This window comes from Ranitomeya imitator, chromosome 3 (assembly GCF_032444005.1).
Source record: "Ranitomeya imitator isolate aRanImi1 chromosome 3, aRanImi1.pri, whole genome shotgun sequence".
NCBI classification, from domain to species: domain Eukaryota; kingdom Metazoa; phylum Chordata; class Amphibia; order Anura; family Dendrobatidae; genus Ranitomeya; species Ranitomeya imitator.
Genome location: NC_091284.1, coordinates 571,599,709 through 571,625,421, shown reverse-complemented (window position 1 = coordinate 571,625,421; position 25,713 = coordinate 571,599,709). Strand labels below are relative to the sequence as shown.

Below are 25,713 nucleotides of genomic sequence, written 5' to 3'. Positions count from 1 at the left end.
GATTTATTGTGTGGGGGAGATTTGGAGAGGAGATGGGGGGATTTAAGGACACAAAATGAAGAGCAAAGGGGGAGATGGGGGGCATATATGAGGAAACAGTACAGGGGAATGGGTTGGCATGTATGAGGAAACAGTATTGGGGAACGAGGGCAGACTTCTGAGTTCTCACTGCACGCTGTCAGAATTCTCTCATGCTGGCGATTTACATACATGCGGTCACATGCTGACTAGACATGTGTGGCCTCACTCAATGAAAATTAACTGAGCGAGGTCAGACACGTCTAGTCGGAATGTGGCCAGAAGTATACAAATCACATACTTGTGATGACATGACTGTCCACAGGCAAGGGAGAATCCTAAAAATGTGCAGCACATTAGTTGTGAGAATTCAGAAGCTGCGATGTCAGGATTCAGCTCTGCAGGTTCCAGTAGTCATCACATGGACACTTCTCTCATATGCGACTTTCATACTTACGGTCCTGTGACAACGAGCTTCTCTTCTGCTTCTCCGTTTTTCACTGAACATTGAGAGCATTAGGGAGAGGAGCTTGAAGGTACATGACTAAGTGTGAAAATCGCATATGTCCTGGGGGGGGGGGGCGCCAAAATGAATTCTTGCCCCGGGTGCCAGAAGCCCTAGATACGCCTCTGTGACTATCCATCATCCTCTTGATTACATTCCAGAGGTTTTCAATGGGGTTCAGGTCTGGAGATTGGGCTGCCCATGGCAGGGTTTTCATGTGGTGGTCTATTAATTTTTTCCAGAGCTGTGTATAACTCTAAACATTGCTGGTGGAGAAATTAGAAGGAGAAATCATTCTGCTGCATCTAAGCGGTACAGAATAGAGGCGATCCTGATAGATGACTAGGAGCAGCAATCCTCTACTGTTGGGTGGTGGCACAGAGCCAGTATAATAGCGAGCGAGTATGGAAGTTCTTGTTCCTGAAGACTTCAGCCATGGAAATGTCCCAGTATAAAGAAATTATTCGTGCAGAGTATTGTGTGAGACTAATTTACCAATGTATTACATTTCCATATTCCCCATTATAATAAGACACCTCGATATCTCCTAGTTATGTAAGGAAGCCTGAGGATCCATTTCATTACAGAGGTTGCTCAGTTATTTGGGTTTTCTTGGTTCTTGGTGTTGGATTTTGCTTATAGATCCCAATCCCAAGTGAAAGATATCTTTCAGCAACCAATTTTATCCATCCTACTGAATCAATTTTTGCGTCCTGACTGCAATCCATGATGTGCCAGGCGTCTCCCCTCTTTCATGATGCTGAGTGTCAGATCTTTGTTTTTTCATCAAGATTTGGTTTTTCATCGAGAACAAAGCCATCATTTGCCTAATTATAGGGTTATGCAAGGGAATCATCCACTGGAAGCTTTTTGCCACATATCCTTTTATAAATTTGGTAACCTGGGAGAATAAAGCAAATTAGTGATGAAATACCCAATTTACACATCTGTATTTTATGGTCCATGTTTGTGCCCCTGAACCAAATGGACAGTGTCATATGGCGATAAGGCTGTTAGTTCAGGACATGAGACCACCAGTTGGGCTAGAAATTGTGGCCTGGATAAACTGGATCTCAGTCCAGATCCAGTTTGGATCTGGCGTTCTCCCCTGCTCATACAGTAAATGAAAGAAACACTGCAGTTGTGCATGACGTGTACTGTCTATTGTCCGGAGGGGCAGATTATTCTATTAATTCATATAAGAAAAAATGACAGAAGAAACTAATGCCAGAAGGAGCCTTAAAGCTATAGACATCAATTGAAACTGATTTCTTTGTTGTGTTTTTGCCAAATTAGTTGGCAAAATAGCATAAAATGTTAGTCCCGACTCCCTTCCTTTCAATGTAACATATCAGAAGCATTAAGATAACATGTATAGAGTAACCAGTAACAGTCATTAATTTCTATTATGTAGATCAATAGTACATAAGATATATTACAAAGTTGCTTATTTCCTCCTCCTCCTTCTTCCTCCTCCGAGATTGATATCTCACTCCCAATTCATGAGTGAAATTTGTAAACTGTTGTCCGTGAGGACAGACTTTCCCATTACTGAAATTGATGACAGTTGGTGCTTTTACAATTCTATGGACAATGGAGGCGGAAGGAGCTAGTGGCCGACAGACATTGTGGGGTAAGTTCTGAAACCACAATTGCCACTCTCCTAGAACTTTATGACCACCAACTGTTGTCTAGCTCAGTAATGGGAAATTCTGTATTTCCTGAAGGCAGATTTTTTTTTTAACCTATCAATTGAGAATTTGGAGTCTGAATGATCAGTGCAGGAGGAGAAAGAAATGGATTTCTCTAGTAAAATATGTTGGAAAGTTTGTTATTTTTCATAGAATCATTGAATGTTGGGTCATCGTGTCCAACCCCCTGCTCCCGCCTCTGTTTGAAGACTTCCATTGAAGGGGAACTCACCACCTCTTGTGGCAGCCTGTTCCACCCATTGAACTGTCAAATAAGTTTTATGTGTGCTACTGATTTCTGAAGACAAATTAAAGACGGTGTAACTAATCTAAACCATTAAGTTGTTAATAGTGGATATTTTAGTGACCGTGTAGTTGTCATTCTCCATTTCTACTTCTATATCTCATATCTCGCTCCAAGAATGAAAAATAAGCTGTAGACTTACCTATCAGGAAAAGGATAGCAATCAGGATTTGGAAAATACTGTATATTAAGGGGAATGTGAAGATCAGTCCCAGCTGCTCAGGTGTGAATGAGAGCTGCACAATAGTAGAACATAGCTGCGTGTTCTGCATGCCGGTCTCCAGCGCCACAGTGCGACACCTAAATATATTATTTATAAATGAGGCACAAGTAATACATAGGTGAAATACACAATATAAAACCCACTGTTTCATGATTATGCATTCCCGTCTGTACAAAGATTGTAAAAAAATGTTAAACTTTGATGCAGTAAAGTAACAGGGAATTATATCTTTAAGCATTAACTTTAAGCACTTAACATTTGGTCTGTGTTGGCAAAAGTCCACAAGTAACTGATTTTTTGGGGCCCAATGTTCAGTTACATGCAAAAATAACCTGACTCTAATAGGATTACATTAGACCTTTTCCTGTAAATTGTGAATCAAGTTTAATAGCACTACTCATTAGCACTCCTTCACAGGGGCCGAGCTGAGGGTTCTCCTGTGGGCCAGTCCGAGCTTGGGTGGCCCCTTCAGAAGGGTGGAAGTTGACTAATTGAGACCTGTGCCATTAGTGGACCCCATGTTTGCATATTAAAGTCTAATTATTTAGTTTTAGTGTAAAGATGCTCATACACATTAGTGCAAACAGGCTCAACGCGCTGACTATCTTACGTGTGTGGGGAAGTTCTGGCTCTCATCATCTGGTAGGCAGAAGAAAAATTCAGGCATGTTGGTTTTCAATGCACAATAATTTTGTTCGTAGGCCAGATTCACATATCTGTGTTTCTGGGTCAGATTACTGTCACTGATGACCCAAACTCAGCAGCCTCATACTTTATATACATACCTTATTAAGGGATATGTGCACACGTTGTGGATTTCCAGCGGATCCGCAGCGTTTTTTGCGGTGCAGAAACGCTGCAGATCCGCAAGTGATTTACAGTACAATGTAAATCAATATGAAAAAAAACCCGCTGTGCTGATGGTGCAGAAAATTCCATGCGGAAACGCTGCGGATTAAAAGAAGTAGCTTGTCACTTCTTTTTTGAAGATCTGCAGCGTTTTTGTACCCATCCATTATAGAAATCCGCAGGGGTATAAAACGCAGTAAATCCGCAAAACATCCGCAGCAAAACCACTCAAAATCCACACAAAAAACGCGACAAATCCGCACCTTTGTTTTCTGCCAAGAGACGCAGAATCCACACCAGAAATTCCTAAGCCTAATCCGCAACGTGTGCACATAGCCTAACAGATTCCATTGAACACCAGATCACATACATAGCCAGCAGTTTTTGTTTTGGCCAAAAGATTTTTTTAAGCTGCTGCCATGACAAGGTAGACTTTTAGCAGGGCCCTACTCTAACCTATTAAACATTTCTTAAAATATCGATTACTCTTTTTAGGTATGTTTTTATTAGTTTTTCTTTTAGGGAATGTGTTACATATATTTTTTTAATCGAACAATAATACCACATATAAGCAACAAATACCATCACACTATGACCAGACCACATATTACCACCACATAGAAGGAACAAATACCGCCACACAATGACCAGACCACATATTACAACCACATAGTGACCCATTACTACAATACTGATCGTTAAAAAAAAACAAAATAATATTACCGTAAGTGCCATTATACACTGAAGCTTTGTACATAGTATACAGATAATACAGTGATTACCAGTGGCATTATACATTTGCGCTCTGTATATACTAAATAGTAGACAGGTAATACAGTATATAGTGTTAGTGTACAGGTAATACAGTGATCACCAGTGATGCTATACACAGGAGCTCTGTATATAGTGTACAGATAATACAGAGATCACCAGTGACGTTATACACAGGAGCCCTGTGTATAGTGTACAGGAAATACAGTGATCACCATTAACATACACTGGAGCTCTGTATATAGTGTCAGTGTACAGGTAATACAGTGATCACCAGTGACATTATACACAGGAGCTCTGTATATAGTGTCAGTGTACAGGTAATACAGTGATCACCAGTGACATTATAAACAGGAGCTCTGTATATAGTGTACAGGTAATACAGTGATCACCGGTGACATTATACACAGAATCTTTGTACAAAGTATACAGTGTATAGCGTCAGTGTACAGGTAATGCAGTGATCACCATTGCTGGTGGCTTGGTTGGACTGAAATGCACGAGGCCAGTTGTCCTGTTATAAAAATCTGCTCATAAAAAATGATTGTATTGAAACCGCAAAACACAGAACAGTAAGTGACCCATCACTGTAATCAGTGTCTCTGCTCCTACATTATGGTTTTATCAGATTGCATAGCAAAAACCTCATGAATGTGTCAGGAGGTTCTTGTTTTTTGCTACGTAATCTGTGTGCATCATGATGTATGGGTTGACACACTGATTCCAGTGATGTGTCGCTAGGCTAGGTGTTGTTTCAATGAAGCAAGAGATTATCAGTTCAGAAGTAGGTGTCTTGTGCTTTTTAGTAAAACCACACCCCTAGGACTGATTAGCAGCTTTATGTCAATGTACAGTGTACACAAAGATACCAATCAGTGGTGTGGACGAGGTTATACAGAGCCCAGCATTCAGAGCACATTTCCATGTGCAGCTGAAAAAAATGTGATTTTATCAAAACTGGTGCACCAAGTAAGCTAAGTGATACATCACTGGAATCAGGGTCTCTGCCCCTGTATTATGCTGCCATCAGATTAAATAGCAAAAACCTGCTGACAGATTCCCTTTAATATCACCGTTCAACATTATTCTCTTCAATATCAGTGTCCAATCACACATGGACCAATTCTATTTATTACGTATAAGGGAGGAATACATACCTTTGCCATGATAAATTTGACATCACCGCTAGTAAAAAGCCCATTGTGAGTCCTATGGCAGGGAATATAGTTCCTACAATCCACAATTTTGGATCGATGGTCCAGGATCCTTTGTACAATACACCTCCAATCACCGCTACAGTGACAATGAGAATGCCTCCTGTTATTGATCCCACCTAGAGCAAAAAAAACATTTCTCATTCATAAAGCTCAGCCATAATTTTTTCATCTAAAATATTGCAATTATAGCCGGGGTGACCACAGTTTTGCTTGAGAGGTAGATGTGGCTTGCAGGCCTCCTCGGTCACTTGTCTCCTGACAACAAAATGGACTTAGCCACTGCAATTCACAGAAAGGGATTGACACAGTTCAAATGTATGGGCAGTCGATTAATGCATCATATATAGATAATCTGAGGATAATTGAGATCTTTATAGAAATTATTGCTTGTATTTTTTGCATTTAATCGGCAGAAAAGTTGAAAACTTACTGCTCAGTAGGTTGTTGTTCATTTAACCCCTTAAACCCTTCTTCCCAGAGCCATAACTTTTTTATTTTTCTCTCCATATGGCCATGTAAGGGCTTGTTTTTTTTGCGGGACAAGTTGTACTTTTGAACAACACCATTGGTTTTAACATATCGTGCACTGAAAAATGGGAAAAAAATTCCATGTGCAGTGAAATTGCATAAAAAAGTGCAACCCCACATTTTTTTTTACCATGTTCACTAAATGCTAAAACAGACCTGCCATTTTGATTCTCCAGGTCATTACGAGTTCATAGACACCAAACATGTCTAGGTTCTTTTTTATCGAAGTGGTGAAAAAAAATCCAAAATTTGTTAAACAAAAATCAAAATTGCGCCATTTTCCGATACCCATAGTGTCTCCACTTTTTGTGATCTCTGGTTTGGTGAAGGCTTATTTTTTGCGCGCCGAGCTCAAATTTTTAATGATACCATTTTGGTGCAGATATGATTTTTTGACCGCCCGTTTTAATGCAATGTTGCTGCGACCAAAAAAAACAATTCTGGCGTTTTGAATTTTTTTCTCGTTACGCCATTTAGCGCTTGGGTTAATACTTTTTTATACTGATAGATCGGGCGATTCCGAATGATTTTGAATGGGGCGAAATGGTGGTGATTTGAACTTTTATATATTATATATATTTTTTTAATTTTTAAAAACATTTTTATCTTTTATTTTGGCATGCTTCAATAGTCTCCATAGGAGACTAGAAGCTGCCATAACCCTATGGGCTCTGCTACATACAGGCGATGATCAGAATTGCTCATGTGCTATGATAGCAATCTGGCAGTGACAACCATAAAGGTCTGCTGGAGACCTCTGGTTGTCATGCCAACCCATCGGTGACCCGCAGTCATATGACACAGGCTCCGATGGGTTGGATTTCCAGCGCATTTGCCGGAAGCGATTGTTAAATGCCGTTTGACAGCGGCATTTAATGGGTTAACAGCCACGGGAGAATAGTGATTCCTCCAGCGGCTGTTAGTGGCACATGTCAGCTGTTCAAAACAGCTGACATGTGCCAGAAAAGATGGAGGGAGGCTGACATCGGCGTACTATTATGCCCGATGTTGAAAAGAAGTTAAATTATATTGTGAATTTCCAGCTACACTTCCAGTGAGAATGCTTGACTTTAGTCCAGATCTGGGCAAAGTGCGGCCCGTGGGCCACATCCGGCTCTCTGGCTGTTCCAGTCCGGCACTCGGACCGAGACAATCGAGGGGCTGAAAACAGTGGCCCACAGTCCGCACTGTGCCCGCGCTTGTCTCTGCCCGCTTGCAGTCTCCACCCACCCACAGTCTCTTCCCACCCACGCACCTGCCCACAGTCTCTCCAGTCTTCGCAGTCTCCGCTCTCCATCCATGCTGACTGCATTGGTGGAGGAGGAGCCTCTGCCCACTTCCTCCACCAATCAGCATGTGAAACAGCTGACGCAATGACGTCATGTCATCGCATCATCTGTGTACTGCAGAGAGTCAGTGCATCGGAGACAGAAGCATAGCAGAGCGCCATTGGAACAGGAGAAAGGTGAATATGTGGTTTTTGTTTTATTTATGTGTATGGGATGTTTGAATGGGCATGGGGAGGCTATATGGGTTTTATGGTCATGGGAAGGCTATATGGGTCTTAAGGACATTTGGAGGCTATATGGGTCTTATGGACATGGGGAGGCTATATGGGTCTTATGGACATAGGGAGGCTATGGGTATCTTGACATGGGGAGGCTATGGGGGTCTTATGGACATGGGGAGCCTATGAGGATCTTGACATGAGGAGGCTATGGAGGTCATGGTACATGGGTAGAGGCTGTGTGGGCCTCATGCTGGCCATTGGGAGGCTGTCTGGGGAGCGAATGTGGGACATGGGGAGGCTGTGTTGGAGAATTTATCTACTTCATGTATAAATCCAGTAGTAAGAAGTTACAGAGCTTCTTCAATGATGGTGTGGATATTCTAGAAGAAAATTCCTATTTAATATAATGTCGTTCATAGCAGAGATTAGAAGGTTGCTTTGGATTTTTTAACATTCTAGTGTAGCCAAAATTCAGGAGCTCCAAACTAAATGAATTAATTCAAGACCCCTAAATTAATTAACACACCATTCTAGATGTCAAAATTTATTCAGACCCCAGAAAAGATCCCAAAATTAGACAATGCCTAGGATAGAAGAAAAATCCTAGGTAACTAAGTGAAAAGCTGTAACTAAGTGAAAAGCAATACTGCATATAAATAGCAAAAGAGTAGTTAGCAAACACAATTTTTTATTAAAAAAAATATAGTAAAAGCCATCCCACCAGCACCAAGGTGAATCCAATCGGGAGGGTCTTATCCTCCAGGATTTAAGCTTTGCCATGTGTAAAAAATGATCTCTATGCGAATAAGGGCTGATCAGGTCCGGGGGCCTAATTATGGATACCCAGCTATGGAAAGCTTTCTAAACGTAATGCCCACCTCAAAGAATGGGAGGCCACGACCTTGTGTGCACTGAGTGCAAGAACCTAAAGCAAAATGGAAAGAAATGAAATGGAGTACAAGCTGGTATTCATGCAACATGTAGGAGCATGTTCACACTGGTCATTAAACAGACAAAACCTATGATAGAAATAAAATGAATATATACCCTGCTGTAAGTAAAAAGCAATAGTGAACATCAATAACATCGGGTACTTAATTTTAAAAAAAAGCGTAAAAGCCATCTGTTAGGACTGGCGGAACGCACCGAGTAAATAGTGAGATGTTATTAGGTGCGTTCGCAGTCCGGGGTCCACCGTGCAGGAGAGAACCTGCTGCTAGCAAATGGCAGCACTATATGGCGGTGGAAGCGAACTCTGTTAAGTCACAGGGCCGCGGTACCGCACAAAGAGCGCAAGCAAGGAGTCACCGAACTCAGTCCCAAGACTCGGGATATGAGTCCATCTAGACTACTTGCGCTTGACACCGCTACTGGGTGTAAGAGATAAATAGTTTTGAGCATAAGAGTGCGAGCTGTGCCGTACTGGCGGATGACAATAACCACCCAGACTTGGGCTAAAGAAGTGCTCTAATGGCGCATGGCGCCACACTGGCGGTCCCAGCAGTAGATGCTGTTTTGTGTGTTATAATGCTGACAGTTCAGCCGGGCGCTAGATAGCAGCCATACACCATATGCGACCAGTCATACAATAGGGAGGGGATTTTAAAGAATGACTTGCTCTCACAACACACACACGTATACAAATGTACACTAGCGCATGGCCGTGCGGTCATGCGAACCTTTTATAGCTGCAGCATGTACAAGATCTTCCAAGAAGGACCAATGGGAGGCTGCCACAGAAGTTGAGCACCTTCAGGACCTTCCTGAAGGACCAATGGGATCTGCTGCAGTATCTGAGCATGTGACCCTCGATCTCCAATGGGAGATCTTGCCCTGGGCATGCTCAGAAGGGGAAAAGCAGGACTTAGTCCCAAAAGCATCTGCTCGCCGCTGCCCAGCACTGACTTCAATGGCAGAAGCAGGAAAAGCAGCAGTAACCCTTTGCACAGAGTGAGACTGAGCAAGACACTGGGACCGATGTCTCCGCTGAGCAGGCTCCACTGCGGCAGAAGAAGAATGGGAGATGGCCCGAGATTCCCCCTGTGCAGAGGCGGGAACACCACCCCCAAAAGTGATAAGGTGTACCCAATCGGAAAGATCCCAAAATTTAACTATCAAAATGTAATCCTCAAACATAGTTTAGGCTCCTTAATAAATCCACCCCTAATAAAACTGGCCCCTTAATATATCCTGTATATAACATGAAAAACCCATACATTAATAGAGACCCCCAATCCAAAACCTACATTTAATTTTACATTCAATCTCAAGTGTCTCACTTTGAATGGCACAAGGATCTAGTGAAATGGACCCATTCCGCACACTTACATGGAGGACCCTCGTCTAATGGAAACCATATTTTCATAGCTAATCTACCGGTAGTTACTTCAGTGATGAATGTGGTATTTGGGGCTGTGGGCCTCGCTGGAATTTTGAAGGATGTGATGCCTATCCACCAATGATGATAGACACTTTCAAACAATGTTCATGCCTCTATCAAGAGGCCTTGTTCCGGCTGAACAAGTTAATTCATGTAGGATCCCCAATATGTGGTGTACAGTGTGTGTATGCATCCATTTTATTCATAATTGCTTTTCATACCTTTAATATTATCTTTGCTTGTTTGGGCCATTTATAGTTTACAAACATTCCAATTCCAACAGGAACTACTAGCGTTACCAAAGAAATACCTAATATAAAGATAAAAGCATGTTGTAAGTATTAACAGTAGGAGAGTCATCCTACCTGCCAGTCATTAGTCATGATATTCTATAAGTAATGTAGTAATATTCTCTCTGGCACCATTGGACAACTTTTAATATTGATAATTGTGAGAAATGCATGATTAACAGAGAAAAGTTAATATACAAACAGAATAGAGTTTAGTTTAATTAAATAGTTTATAAATTACAGAAAGTCACGTTAACCCCTCCACCCTCTAGTGCACAGGTGCCGGAAAAGGTCATAGAGGCCCAGCGCCTGCGCACTGCGGTACTTTGATCTGCTCTCAACGGGGCACATAAGTACGCCTGCACAGGAGTGCAGTGCCGGGGAGCCGTGAAGCAAGCAGGAGGGCGGCATCGCAAGAAGATGGGAGGTGCCGGACCAGGACCCGCGACACCCATCAGACCAGACCGTCCTGCAGGTGAGTATAATAGTTATTTTTCTTCTCTTGCAGGTCAGATCGGGGCTTATCTACAGCATTATAGAATGCTGTATATAAGCCCTGAAAGATGGCCCCCGTAACTCGTATCGGCCAAACCTGGTGACAAGTTCCCTTTAAAGTTTCATAAAGAAGGGGATAGGAAGGGGAGAAAACTAGAATTATATAATCTGATTCGGATGAATCAGTGAAGTCAGAAGGTGAATGTGGACCTGATTGTTCTTCTTGTTCATCCTCTGATAGCGGTACAGGGGTTAGACAGTACTTCCCTGTAGAAGACACAGACAAATTGGACAAGGCTGTAAGGTCTACTATGGGCATCATGCTAAAACCACCAAATCGGTACAGGATATTATGTTTGGGGGGTTTGAGCAGAAGAAGAGGCGTACATTTCCAATAAATGAGAAAATTCAAGCTCTCATTAAAAAAGATTGAAAAAAAAACCAGACAATAAAGGTTTGCTACCGTCGTCTTCAAACAGAAGAAAGTACCCGTTTGAAGAGGAGGAGACCGCCCTGTGGGATAAAGTTCTAAAGATAGACATAGTAGTGGCCAAATCATCCAGAAAATCTAGCATGCTTGGACCCGCAGAAACGCTGGGATAGGCGCAAAATGGCTGTTGTCCTCCTCCACCACATGAAATAAAGGACATAATTTTTTAAGGAATGGTGAGTACTGTTTTTTTCTCCATTTTTTCATTATACTTCATTCCATTTTACATGCACCACCATTCCTATATTTAAGTGGTACTCCTTATATTAACTAGTGATTCGTGCAATAGATGACTGTTTGGTGCCGTTTTTTCTTGTTTCTTTTGTTCTATGTGTAGAATCTGTCAGTAAGGGTCGCATTCGTATATCAGATTATGGATGTCATAACTACAGATGCAAGCACAAGTGGATAGGCAGCGCATCTGAGAAACTGTATTCCAGGGTGTTTGGTCAGAACACAACAAGAGAAGTTCATCCAACATGAAAGAACTTCTGGCAGCAAAATATGCAATGGAGCAAGATCTCGGGGAACAAGATCTCGCTCCCTGATGGCAGCAACAAAGGAAATTTTACAGATGGCAGAAAAGCATCTCTTGCTATTAACAGCATTGCACATAAAAGGAAAATAACTAAACAGGGCAATATAGTTTTGCAATTTTTTAGACTTTTGTTTACTTTGTCCCTTTATGCGACCTTAACCTTTATCGCTCTGATCGTTGGTGTAATGCACCACCATTGCAATGCTTTATACCAGTCAGTGTTTCACTGGCAGAAGCCTCTTAGGCTATGTGCACACGATGCGGATTTTGCTGCGGATCCGCAGCGTTTCCGCAGCAGTTTCCCATGCATTTACAGTTCAATGTAAACCTATGGGAAACAAAAAATGCTGTGCACATGCTGCGGAAAAAAACGCGCGGAAACGCAGCGGTTTACATTCCGCAGCATGTCACTTCTTTCTGCGGATTCCGCAGCGATTTTACAACTGCCCCTATGGAAATCCGCAGTTGTAAAACCGCAATGAAAACCGCAGAAAAACCGCTGTAAATCCGCAGCGGTTTTCCACTGCGGATTTATCAAATCTGCTGAAATCCACTGCAGAAAAATCCGCAGTGGACCCAGAATACGTGTGCACAAACCCATAGACCATGCTCTATGCATGGTCTAACAGGCTTGCAGTATCTAGCAGACACGGAGGTTGTCATGATGGGAGAGTGAGCCCTATACCAGCTCATAAATGTTGCGATTGATATTGATCACAACATTTAGGTGTTAAAATAGCCTAGTGTGGGAACTGCTCCTGGCTGTGAGAGTTGGGGCATGGCTATCACATAAGCCGAGCTCCCAATGGATTGTGGGGGGGACAGTTTCTGTGTTGTGCATGATCATCATGATGATGGCACTCCTATCTGTCCATGAGGTACAGGTACGTCAAATGTGAAGTGCTTAAATATGTCTATTTTGCAACATTTATAACTTATGTTGTCCTAATTGGGCATTTGGACATAATAGAGTTTACTTTGGTTATAAGCACCCATTGCCAAGGGTTTCTTAATCTGAATGGGTGTTGACCAGCAACTGGCCAGCAGTCTAAAAACAAGTTGTCTTTCTGAGGCAACTCCTTTACTATGCTTGGATTACTACAAATGCTGTCCTTTAAGACAAGGTGCACCAACTTGTAAATAGAATTGAAATGTGATTCCACCATTACCTAATTCAAGAGAAACCTGTGCTTGAATGTATGCCATAGTCAAAAAGTAAAAATTGATCGTTACTTGCACTAACTATATGCACTAATTATAAGTGTAGAAATGAATATGCTGCATACCCTTACAAAATGGTTATTAAGCTGTTACTAAGCAACTAGATGGTGGCCCCCCGATTCTAACACATCGGGTATTCTAGAATATGTATGTAGTTTATTTATGAAGTTTTCATAATAATGCAATTTATACACAGGATTCAGCCGGCCAGGCGCAACCAATTAGCGAAGCGTGGTTCAAATTCTGCACAAATTCGTGGCCAGACTGCGCCTGTCGCTGATTGTTCGCTGCCGGCCGGGCGTGACCAATCAGTGAAGCCAGGGCCTGCTCCAGGTTTTTGAGGGCCCTGGGCGAAAGAGTCTCAGTGGGCGCCCCTCTTTAACACATACCACGATTCATGATGCACAGATACAGCAGAGAAATCTAGCACAGCCAAGTAGCGTATAACAGCCCACATAGTATATAGCACAGCCCACGTAGTATATAACACAGCCACGCAGTATATAGCACAGCCACGTATATTGCACAGCTACGTAGTATATAGCACAGCCCACGGAGTATATTGCAAAGCCAAGTAGTGTATTGCCCACCAGCCATGTATATTGCACAGCTACGAAGTATATAGCACAGCCCACATAGTATATAGCACAGCTCACGCAGTATATAACACAGCCCACGTAGTATATAGCACAGCTCACGCAGTATATAACACAGCCACATAGTATATTGCCCACCCATGTAATATATTGCACAGTCATGTAGTATATAGCACAGCCCACGTAGTATATAGCACAGAGACGTAGTATACAACACAGCCCATGCAGTATATAACATAGCCCATGCAGTATATAACATAGCCCATGCAGTATATAACAGCCCACGTAGTATCTAACACAGCCCAAGCAGTATATAGCAATGTGGGCACCATATCCCTGTTAAAAAAAAAGAATTAAAATAAAGAATAGTTATATACTCACCTTTCGGTGGCACCTGGATCCAGGCTAGGCGTTTAGCGATGCTTCTCGCGACGCTCCGGTCCCAAGAATGCATTGCGGTCTTGCAAGATGATGACGTAGCGGTCTCACAAGACCGCTACGTCATCATCTCGCGAGACTGCAATGCATAGACTGGAGTGTCGCAAGGAGCAGGAAAGGTGCCGGAAAGTGAGAATATAATGATTTTTTAGTTTTTTTTATTATTTTTAACATTAGATCTTCTTACTATTGATGCTGCATAGGCAGCAACAATAGTAAAAAGTTGGTCACACAGGGTTAATAGCAGCGTTAACGGACTGCGTTACACCGCAGCATAATGCTGTGTAACGCAGCCATTAACCCTGTGTGTGCGCTGACTGAAGGGGAGTATTGAGGAGGCACTGACGGAGAGTAGGAAGGGGCGAATTCACGGCCGGACTGTGCTCGTCGCTGATTGGTCACGGCCTGCTGGCCGCGACCAATCAGCGATGTGGGATTCCCGTTACAGACAGACAGTTGGAAGTGACTCTTAGACGATTATATAGATGGATAGGGTCCAACAAGCCATGAAAGCATATTGGAAAATAAAGACTCATAGCTTCAAAACAGTTGGAAAGTTCACATTACACATCAATGTAATTATACAAGGTCAACCCATATGCAATTAAAATCTACTAAAACACCATGGTGGACTAACAGGCAGTTTGTTAGATAATATAGTTCAGTGATTACAACATCCTCTATCCTCCTTCAGACTCTTGTGTCCTCTTAGTGACTTCTCTGTCCTCATCAGACTCTTCCGGCATGCTCCAGACTCCTCTGCCCTCCTAGAGAATCCTCTATCCTCATCCAGACTTCTCTGTCTTCCTAGAGACTCATCTGTCCTCCAGGCTCTTCTGTCATAGAAATTCCTCTGTAATCTCCCGCGCTCCTCTGTCCTCCTTGAGACTCATCTATCCTCCTCCAAACTCCTATGTCCTCCAGATTCCTCTGTCCTCCTGAAGACTTCTCTGTCCTGCTTCAGATTCATCTGACCTTCTCTAGACTCCTTTGTTTTCCAGACCCCCTGTCCTTGTAGAGACTCCTCTGTCCTGTTCCAGGCTCTTCTGTCCTCATACAAACTCCTCTATTTTCATCCAGACTCTTTTTTACCTCCACACTCCTTTTTCCTTCTTCAGACTTCTTTGTCCTCCAGACTCTTCTGTCCTCATCCACCTTAACTTCAGCTTAACTCCACTTGGAGCAAAAGGGTTGGGTCAGCATTTGAAATTCCAAAATCCAGTTCTTTCTCTCTCTCCCGATATCATATGTCAGGGGACAGTCAGGAGGCCACCATACACATACAAGGGTAAACCAATCCCACTGAAATTAGTGGGTTTTAACACATTTTATAAAAATGTATACATCATGTATGTTATATTGGTAAGTATGACCTTACATTTTTTTTCAGATGAAACTGATCAGTATGCTGAGAAAGTATCCTTACCTCTCAACTCACTTAATTTTCCATGTCCAATAACCTCAAGCTGGCGTTAATCAGTTGTAATAATACATACCTTTATCTATTCTATTTATCACCTGAGCTTGATTTGCTTTTACTATTTCCTAAAGTCAATATCCCAGTGCCCTCAAAAATCACTACGTGAATAATGTAAGTGTGTTATCTGATTACTCTGCACTTTTCAAGGAAAGACTTTGAAATAATAAATTCCAAGCCAATGAGTTTACGTGTCAAAGAAAAGATAAAACAGTAAGGAATGAATTCGTAAATATTTTACTGCTCCCTCTGCTGATCCTACAGCCCCTGGTAGAATCATGAAATGGAAGTAATTGGTTTAGAAAACTCATTTTCAACTACTACATTAGGATAGTTAATAGAGGATTTCCCATTGGACCCTAATGCATTACCTAGAACTGAGATCAGTTACCAAAATATTTTTCTTCTCTGGACCAATGGACAATGTGTAATGCCTTGTTTCACTTTTTGCCTGGACATCACCCACAGGAAGCCCTGTGTTCAGGTTTTCATTCGGCAACTCTTCTAACAAATTTGATTTGTTCAAATCATATCATTTTAACTGTGTTATAGGCTTTGTTCACACAGGTACAGTAAGTGACAGTTTTGAGTGCAATTTTAAAGAATAAATCAGGAGTAGTTGAAAAATAAAAAGAGTTAATATTTATGTTCTTACTTACCTATACTATCATATGGTATAACGATGGCATTGGAATCAACCCATTTTTTTGTGTATATAAATAGGCATAATGGCATCATACCAAGTGCAAATAATGTTGAACAAGTGGTCATGCTTAAACTGCAAAAAAAACAAAAATACCAGGTGAGGTAGTGAGTAAAATAGTAATAGTAAGTAAAATATGCTAGCATGAAAACTTTCTTAATTCTTCGAACAGTGCAAAATGTTTTGGAAAAAATAAACTATTGTCAGTTTAACAGAAATGTAATTGTCAATGTTTACTAAAAGTTATAATAAAATGATAATAATTTAGTAACTTCAAGCTTGGCTGTAAGCAAAAGGTTAACCCACCACTAGCGATGAGCGAGTATATTTGTTACTCGGGTTTTCCCTAGCACGCTCGGGTGTCCTCCGAGTATTCTGGCGTGCTCGGAGATTTAGTTTTCGTCGCCTCAGCGGCATGATTTGCGGCTGCTGGACAGACTGAGTAGATGTGGGGGTTGCCTGTTTGTTAGGGAATCCCCTCATGTATTCAGCCTGTCTAGCAGTTGCAAATCATGCAGCTGAGGCGACGAAAACTAAGTCTCCGAGCACGCCAAAATACTCGGAGGACACCTGAGCGTGCTCTGGGAAACCTGAGCAACGAGTATACTCGCTCATCACTACCCACCACCTTTACACAATGGTATGCCACACATACGGTAGATTTATTTTTTCTGTCCCTAAACAATGTAAATGCTGAAAGGTCATTAAAGCAAAAGGTGGCTACTTTAAAGAACCTAGAATATGAGACATAATTTCAGTTGTTTCACACTTTTTTGTGAAGTATATAATTCCACATGTGTTATATCATAGTTTTGATGCCTTCAGTGTGAATGTACAATTTTCATAGTCATGAAAATACAGAAAAATCTTTAAATGAGAAGTTGTCCAAACTTTTGGTCTGTACTGTATATGCAGTATATGACTGCTCATACGCATCCAGGTGCATCTACATTATATGTATTTGGACTATTACACAGGAGCTCCCATGACCTCCCTTTCTAAATACATAGGCATTAATGTGGAGGTGGTTCCCCTTTTGCAGCTAAAACGGCTTCCACTTTCCTGGGAAGGATTTCTACAAGATTTTAGATTATGCCTGTGGGGATTTTTGCCCATTTGTGCAGAAGAGCATTTGTGAGGTCAGACACCGATGTTGAATGAGAGTGCCTGGCTCACAATCTCTATTCTAGTTCATCCCAGAGGTATTAAATGGATTTGTGGTCAGGGCTCTGTACAAATGAGTCAAGTTCTTCTTCACCAACGTCACCCAACCATGCCTATATGGACGTGGTTTTTACACTTTGTGAGCGAGTTGCTGTGGTCCCTAAATACTTCCACTTTTCAATAATAGTTGATTGTGGAACATTTAGGAGCTAAGAAATTTCACAGTCTGACTTGTAACAGTGGCTTCCTATTACTCAAGTAGCTCTCTTGATTGACCGAGCCCCATGGGGCACTCTTGCGTTGCAACGCTGGGTTCCTTGGTACATAGGTGACCAAGCATAACATGGAGATTTAACCCCTTCGCGACATGCGCCGTACTAGTACTGCGCTGCCAGCACTGCATTAGTGCCAGCAGCAGTATTAGTACGGCGCACCGATCACCGCGGTCTCGTTCTGAGCGCCGCGGTGATCGGGTGCGGGTGTCAGCTGTATACGACAGCTGACACCCCGCAGCAATGCCCACGATCGGCGCTATCGCCGATCGCGGGCATTTAACCCCTCTGATGCCGCTGTCAGTAGTGACAGCGGCATAGAGGGGGATCGCGCAGGGACGGGGGCTCCCTGCGCTCTCCCACCGGAGCAACGCAATGAGATCGCGTTGCTCCGGTGACCCGGAAGGAGTCCCTGGATCCAAGATGGCCGCCGGACTCCTTCCGGGTCATGAAGTGACCTGGCTAGCCGGCGCCTGCTGAGAGCAGGCGCTGGAAGCCAGCTAAGCTGCCTGTCAGATCGTTGATCTGACAGTGTGCTATGCACAGTGTCAGATCAACGATCTGATCTAATACAGAGATGTCCCACCCTGGGACAATGTTAGAAAGTAAAAAAAAAAAAAAAATAGAATGTGTAAAAAAAAATAAAAAAAAATCCCCAAATTAAAAAAAAAAAACATTTCCCAATAAATCCATTTATTTATGTAAAAAAAAAACAAAACAATAAATGTACACATATTTGGTATCGCCGCGTCCGTAACGACCCGCTCTATAAAACTATCCCACTAGTTAACCCCTTCAGTGAACACCGCAAAAAAAAAAAAAAACAAGGCAAAAAACAACGCTTTATTATCATACAGGCGAACAAAAAGTGGAATAACACGCGATCAAAACGACAGATATAAATAACCATGGCACCGCTGAAAACGTCATCTTGTCCCGCAAAAAAAAAGCCGCCATACAGCATCATCAGCAGAAAAAAAAAAAGTTATAGCTCTCAGAATAATGCGATGCAAAAACAATTATTTTTTTATATAAAATAGTTTTTATTGTGTAAAAGCGCCAAAACATAAAAAAAATTACATAAATGAGGTATCGCTGTAATCGTACTGACCCGAAGAATAAAACTGCTTTATCCATTTTACCACACGTGGAACGGTATAAACGCCCCCCCTAAAAGAAATTCAGGAATTGCTGATTTTTGTTCATTCCGCCTCCCAAAAATCGGAATAAAAAGCGATCAAAAAATGTCATCTGCCCGAAAATGTTACCAATAAAAACGTCAACTCGTCCCGCAAAAAACAAGACCTCATATGACTCTGTGGGCCAAAATATGGATAAATGATAGCTCTCAAAATGTGGTGATGCAAAAACTATTTTTTGCAATAAAAAGCGTCTTTTAGTGTGTGACAGTTGCCAATCATAAAAATCCGCCAAAAAAACGCTATAAAAGTAAATCAAACCCCCCTTCATCACCCCCTTAGTTAGGGAAAAATAATAAAATGTAAAAAAATGTATTTATTTCCATTTTCCCATTAGTGCTAGGGTTAGGGCTAGGGTTGGGGTTAGGGTTTCAGATATAATTGGGGGTTTCCACTGTTTAGGCACATCAGGGGCTCTCCAAACGCGACATGGCGTCCGATCTCAATTCCAGCCAATTCTGCTTTGAAAAAGTAAAACAGGGCTCCTTCCCTTCCGAGTTCTCCTGTGTGCCCAAACAGTGGTTCCCCCCAACATATGGGGTATCAGCGTTCTCAGGACAAGTTGGACAACAACTTTTGGGGTCCAATTTGTCCTGTTACCCTTGGGAAAATAAAAACATAGGGGATAAAATATCATTTTCGTGGAAAAAAAAATATTTTTTATTTTCACGGCTCTGCGTTATAAACTGCAGTGAAACACTTGTTGGTTCAAAGCTCTCACAACACATCTAGATAAGTTTCTTGGGGGGTCTAGTTTCCAATATGGGGTCACTTGTGGGGGGTTTCTACTGTTTAGGTACATCAGGGGCTCTGCAAATGCAACATGACGCCTGCAGACCAATCCATCTAAGTCTGCATTTCAAATGGCGCTCCTTCCCTTTCGAGCTCTGCCGTGCACCCAAACAGTGGTTCCCCCCAACATATGGGGTATCAGCGTTCTCAGGACAAGTTGGACAACAACTTTTGGGGTCCAATTTGTCCTGTTACCCTTGGAAAAATAAAAACATAGGGGATAAAATATCATTTTCGTGGAAAAAAAAATATTTTTTATTTTCACGGCTCTGCGTTATAAACTGTAGTGAAACACTTGTTGGTTCAAAGCTCTCACAACACATCTAGATAAGTTTCTTGGGGGGTCTAGTTTCCAATATGGGGTCACTTGTGGGGGGTTTCTACTGTTTAGGTACATCAGGGGCTCTGCAAATGCAACATGACGCCTGCAGACCAATCCATCTAAGTCTGCATTTCAAATGGCGCTCCTTCCCTTCCGAGCTCTGCCGTGCACCCAAACAGTGGTTCCCCCCAACATATGGGGTATCAGCGTTCTCAGGACAAGTTGGACAACAACTTTTGGGGTCCAATTTGTCCTGTTACCCTTGGGAAAATAAAAACATAGGGGATAAAATATCATTTTCGTGGAAAAAAAAATATTTTTTATTTTCACGGCTCTGCGTTATAAACTGTAGTGAAACACTTGTTGGTTCAAAGCTCTCACAACACATCTAGATAAGTTCCTTGGGGGGTCTAGTTTCCAATATGGGGTCACTTGTGGTGGGTTTCTACTGTTTAGGTACATCAGGGGCTCTGCAAATGCAACATGACACCTGCAGTCCATTCCATCTAAGTCTGCATTTCAAACGGTGCTCCTTCCCTTCCGAGCTCTGCCATGCACTCAAACGGTGGTTCCCCCCCACATGTGGGGTATCAGCGTACTCAGGACAAATTGGACAATAACATTTGTGGTCCAATTTCTCCTGTTACCCTTGGGAAAAAAAAAATTGCGGGCTAAAACATCATTTTGTGGAAAGAAAAAATGATTTTTTAATTTTCACAATGCTACATTCTAAACTTTAGTGAAACAATTGGGGGTTAAAAGTGCTCACCACACATCTAGATAAGTTCCTTAGGGGGTCTTCTTTCCAAAATGGGGTCACTTGTGGGGGGTTTCCACTGTTAAGGCACGTCAGGGGCTCTCCAAATGCGACATGGCGTCCGATCTCAATTCCAGCCAATTTTGCATTGAAAAGTCAAATGGCACTCCTTCCCTTCCGAGCTCTGCCATGCGCTCAAACAGTGGTTTATCCCCATATATGAAGTATCGACGTACTCAGGACAAATTGCACAACAACTTTTGGGGTCCAATTTATCCTTTTACCCTTGGGAAAATAAAAAATTTGGGGCAAAAATATCATTTTTTGTGAAAATTAATAAAAAATTTTTTTTTACGGCTCTACATTATAAACTTCTGTGAAGCACTTGGAGGTTCAAAGTGCTCACCACACATCTAGATTAGTTCCTTAGGGGGTCTACTTTCCAAAATGGTGTCACTTGTGGGGGTTTCCACTGTTTAGGCACATCAGGGGCTCTCCAATCGTGACATGGGCTCCGATCTCAATTCCAGCAAATCTTGCATTGAAAAGTCAAATGGCGCTCCTTCCCTTCCGAGCTCTGCCATGTGCCCAAACAGTGGTTTACCCCCACATATGGGGTATCGGCGTACTCAGGACAAATTGTACAACGACTTTTGTGGTCCAATTTCTCCTGTTACCCTTGGTAAAATGAAACAAATTGGACCTGAAGTAAAAATTTTGTGAAAAAAAAGTTAAATGTTCAATTTTTTTAAACATTCAAAAAATTCCTGTGAAGCACCTGAAGGGTTAATAAACTTTTTGAATGTGGTTTTGAGTACCTTGAGGGGTGCAGTTTTTAGAATGGTGTCACTTTTGGGCATTTTCTGTCATATAGACCCCTCAAAGTCACTTCAAGTGTGAGGTGGTCCGTAAAAAAATGGTTTTGCAAATTTTGTTGCAAAAATGAGAAATCGCTGGTCAACTTTTAACCCTTATAACGTCCTAACAAAAAAAAATTATGTTTCCAAAATTGTGCTGATGTAAAGCAGACATGTGGGAAATGTTGTTTATTAACTATATTATGTGATATAACTCTCTAATTTAAGGGCATAAAAACTAAGAGTTTGAAAATTGCTAAATTTTCATAATTTCCGACAAATTTTTGTTTTTTTCACAAATAAATGCAAGTCATATCGAAGAAGTTTTACCACTATCATGAAGTACAATATGTCACGAGAAAACAGTGTCAGAATCACCAGGATCCGTTGAAGCGTTTCAGAGTTATGACCTCATAAAGTGACAGTGGTCAGAATTGTAAAAATTGGCCCTGTCACTTAGGTGAAAACAGGCTTTGGGGTGAAGGGGTTAATATTCTCACTGTATTTGTGGGTTTATTGCCACATTTCCAAAAAAAGAAGTTCTTACAGGATATTTAGATAGCGAGCCTCAATAGGACAGTTAGTAATTTCAAGGTCTGTAAAGTGCTGTGAGATATGTTACCACATATAAGCAGGCATAATATTAATTCTTTAACACATGTTTGTAAAGGCAGCCTGCATGGCTAGGTGATTTTATACAGTTGTCGCAATGGGACGGAATGAAAAAAACTAAATTCAAGAGACGATCCCCAATAACTTTGCCCATCTAGTGGATATCAATGGCTCTACCTTCCTTTTTCTGTTTACACCGTTGCTCTCTGGTGAATTCACCACAGATAGAAGAAGAGAAGCTCCTTCCTGCTCACTTAGCTCCATATCTCCTGAGATATGAGCAGATTTAAATGTATGCAGTAGATAAGGTGAAATAGACTTATCTCAAACCTTATATCATATCAGCTAAGAAGATACTTGCTCTGATAAGATCTTGTCTCAGAAATGCTTAATGCTCATTTTCAGAGCAAATACTGTACTTTAAAAAAAATAGAAACATATTACTCCGTTGGGATGGTTCCATATTTCTATTGATCATTCCATAAATGAATGATTAGGCCTCCAATCCAATTTAGTAAACCTAGTAATATTTAGTGTGCTTCTACATTACAGTTTGGACAACTACACTTGTGTATCTTCTGGACCAATCCGTCCATTGGCCAAGAAACTGATTCTATCAAAATCTGAGAAGTGCAAAATCTCAAAAGCAAAATGTATTAATATTGGCAACTGTTGGAAAAACTGTTAATAATGGTCCTTCACTATAAATGTGTAACCTTAAGGTGTTAAACATTTAATCCTAACATGGATTGTATCCTTAAATCAGTAATCTAAGCACAATTGCCACATTTTTCTTTGATAGATTCATTCCTCTAAAAAACTTGAACTCCTTTATGTCTGAATTGATTTTTCATTTTTTTGCAATGTAAAATTTATATTTCACTTCAATTTTTGGAATATATTTATTTTATATGAATTCAACTCTTTTTAGGGAAAAAAACATAAATGGGAAAAAGTTAATGAAAAGTAAGCTTTTCTTTATATTTCTCGCTATGAAGTCATCTCTGTTTTATCTAGTGGTCACCATTTTCCTGCTTTATCAGCTATGAGTTTGGCAGACGGGATGAATATGAATGTAAGCTATGAGCAATGTCAGACTGTTGTGTGATGCCAACAGCGACATTGATTCTAAAAACCTTCTTTTCATCTACCCTTACCCTTGTTCAGATATTTCGCTATGCTTTGATGAAATAATAAACTTGTGTAGTGTCTTAAATGAATCATGAGATGCTACCTTGTCTGTACATACTGCACTAAGTGTAATGTGACAAATAGTGCTCACTTAGGGGCGTGGTGGGCTTACTTCTGCATAGTGGCCTCCCGGTAAATTCCCCTGTTATCCTGTGTGCCAGTCCAACCCTGGATATAAAGTAAGTGCAGATGCTGTAGTGAAATATCTATGACAACCCCTACACCTAAATCTACAGCCATCTACATGCAGATTTTGCTTGTATAACTGATTTTACCCATTACAGTACTGTGGATGGAATTGTGTAAATGGAATATAAAAAAATCCATATTCATAGAATAGCATGTAGCATGCAACTCATCCTTGTTTTTCCACCTTTTTTTTTAAATATATTTATAGTTTTGACATTAAAAACAACAGGCTTTACTCAAACACCCCAAAAAATGCAAGTATGATAATTCATGAAGAGATACAGTACAATTTTTTTCCCAAAACCCTCAAATATGGGTGCAACATGAAAATTCTGATTACTCTGTATTTTCTTCCTTTCCTTTGCTAAAGTGAATGCAAATCACTGAAAGACTCTCTCGACCTTCCATAATCTACAGATAGTATTGTTCCATCTTGATTTCTCGGATTCCTTGCAGCTACTATTCCTACTATTCTGATAGTTATGCTCACATTTTTTATTTGATTGAAAAAAGAATTTAAATCTCATAAGTCTTTTGCTTGTGCAAACTTTAAATAATGGAGTGTGACTTTTTTTTTCAGTACTTGACATCATGTGAGCAACTGCTGCAGTAGTATAGGGGCCTGTGCACACGTTGCAGATTTTGTGACTTTTTTAACTGAACAGATTTGGTACAAAACCTGCAGGGTTTCCTAATGCCAGGAAAGTAAATGAGACATGCACATGTTGCTTATCTTTGATTTCCAGATTTGATGTAGATTTAAATCTGCAGTATGTCGATTCTTTCAGTGTTTTTTGCTGCAGATTTCACTAATACTAATGAGTGGGAAAAAATCTGCACCAAAAGCGCAAGTAAAAAAAAATGCAGAAAAAAAAATGCAACAAAATGCACATATTTTACTCTGTTTTTCTGCCCAAAGATGCAGAAATGGTGCAGAAATGTCTGCACAAAATACTTAACGTGTTCACATGCCAAAATGGATTTTTTTTAACAAGGTTGTCTATTTTGCTTATTCAGGAATTCCCAATATTGGTCATAGAGGAGTGGCTACTTGATGTCCTCAGCTCTGGAGGACTGATGGACTCTATGGATTCATTGAATGTCCACTGATTTCAATGAAAAAAAAGAAAAATGCAATTTTGCAAAGGATATTTTCAATTGCCCAATTACTTCCCAGCAAAACACAAAAAGTTGCAATTCCAACAGTAGACCCCTTTATAATGAGCTTCATAATGAGGTTTAAAAATGCGTATCATTAGATTTACAGTAGTTCTAAAGCGTACACATGCATGTGTAAAAAATTATCATGATCCACTGATTACTTTGATCTCAATTTGAAATTTCATTTTCATAGCAAGAATATTATTACATTGCTGAAAAAGAAGAAAAACACAAAGTATTTATATAATCTATTTTGTTTTTTTTACCTTTCTAACTAATTTTAATGACCTTATTTGGTAACAAATATTTTATTTTCCTAGTTTTACAGCCCAGATTCACCTATAAAATATATCTATAGTATCTCTACCACTTATCTCAGGGAAAACAATTGGATAATGCCCGTTAAAAAAGAAAGAATAAACAAATATATACAAAAAGAGTTACATATATTAGATGATGCAATCTTACCTTAAATCCATGTCCCCGTCGACCCAGTAAGACAAGATATTGGAACCAGTGCCTCCAGGACAACATCCCATGATGAGAATAACAATAGCTTGAAGAGGATGGACATTAAATACAAGTGATAGCACAAAACCTGCAATTGGCATAATTCCAAACTGACAAAGAAAACCCACTATGATACCCCATGGCCATCTAATATGGCTCCAAAACTTCTTAAATTCCACACTGCAGCCCAGGGAGAACATGACAAGAGCCAACAATATTGTGATTGTTGTAGACAAAACAGTGTTAAGAATCTTATTAAAGTTGTTAGGGGGCATCAGACAGCTGGTGCCATTGCAAATGGTAGCATTTTCTGGACAACTAGACATGTTGTGATAGTCTGAGGTTAGGAGAGCCATGGCTTTTTAATTCAGTCTCCACCTATTGAACAAGAAACTGCTCAACCGAAGCTGCGCATATCTAAATTCTGAGCAATGTCCTACATG

General features: G+C 40.9%; 1 protein-coding gene across 1 annotated transcript; it reads right to left on the bottom strand.

Annotated features, from left to right (window-relative positions):
* Nucleotides 1-327: 327 nt before the first annotated feature.
* Nucleotides 328-25,713, bottom strand: LOC138670537 (ileal sodium/bile acid cotransporter-like). The gene is made up of 6 exons (XM_069757949.1): nt 25,229-25,713; nt 16,201-16,319; nt 10,218-10,306; nt 5,519-5,694; nt 2,661-2,818; nt 328-1,424 (listed from the first exon to the last, which is right to left on the bottom strand). The coding sequence occupies exons 1-6, from the start codon at nt 25,624-25,626 to the stop codon at nt 1,363-1,365; spliced, it is 1,002 nt and encodes a 333-aa protein (XP_069614050.1). The 5' UTR covers nt 25,627-25,713; the 3' UTR covers nt 328-1,362.

Coding starts and splice junctions, on each gene's coding strand:
- LOC138670537 (XM_069757949.1), bottom strand. CDS start 25,626: ATGGCTCTCCTAACCTCAGACTATCACAACATGTCTAGTTGTCCAGAA. Junction 10,307..16,200: donor TATACCATATGATAGTATAG/GTAAGTAAGAAC, acceptor TCTTTATATTAG/GTATTTCTTTGGTAACGCTA. Junction 5,695..10,217: donor AAGCAAAGATAATATTAAAG/GTATGAAAAGCA, acceptor TTTTTGCTCTAG/GTGGGATCAATAACAGGAGG.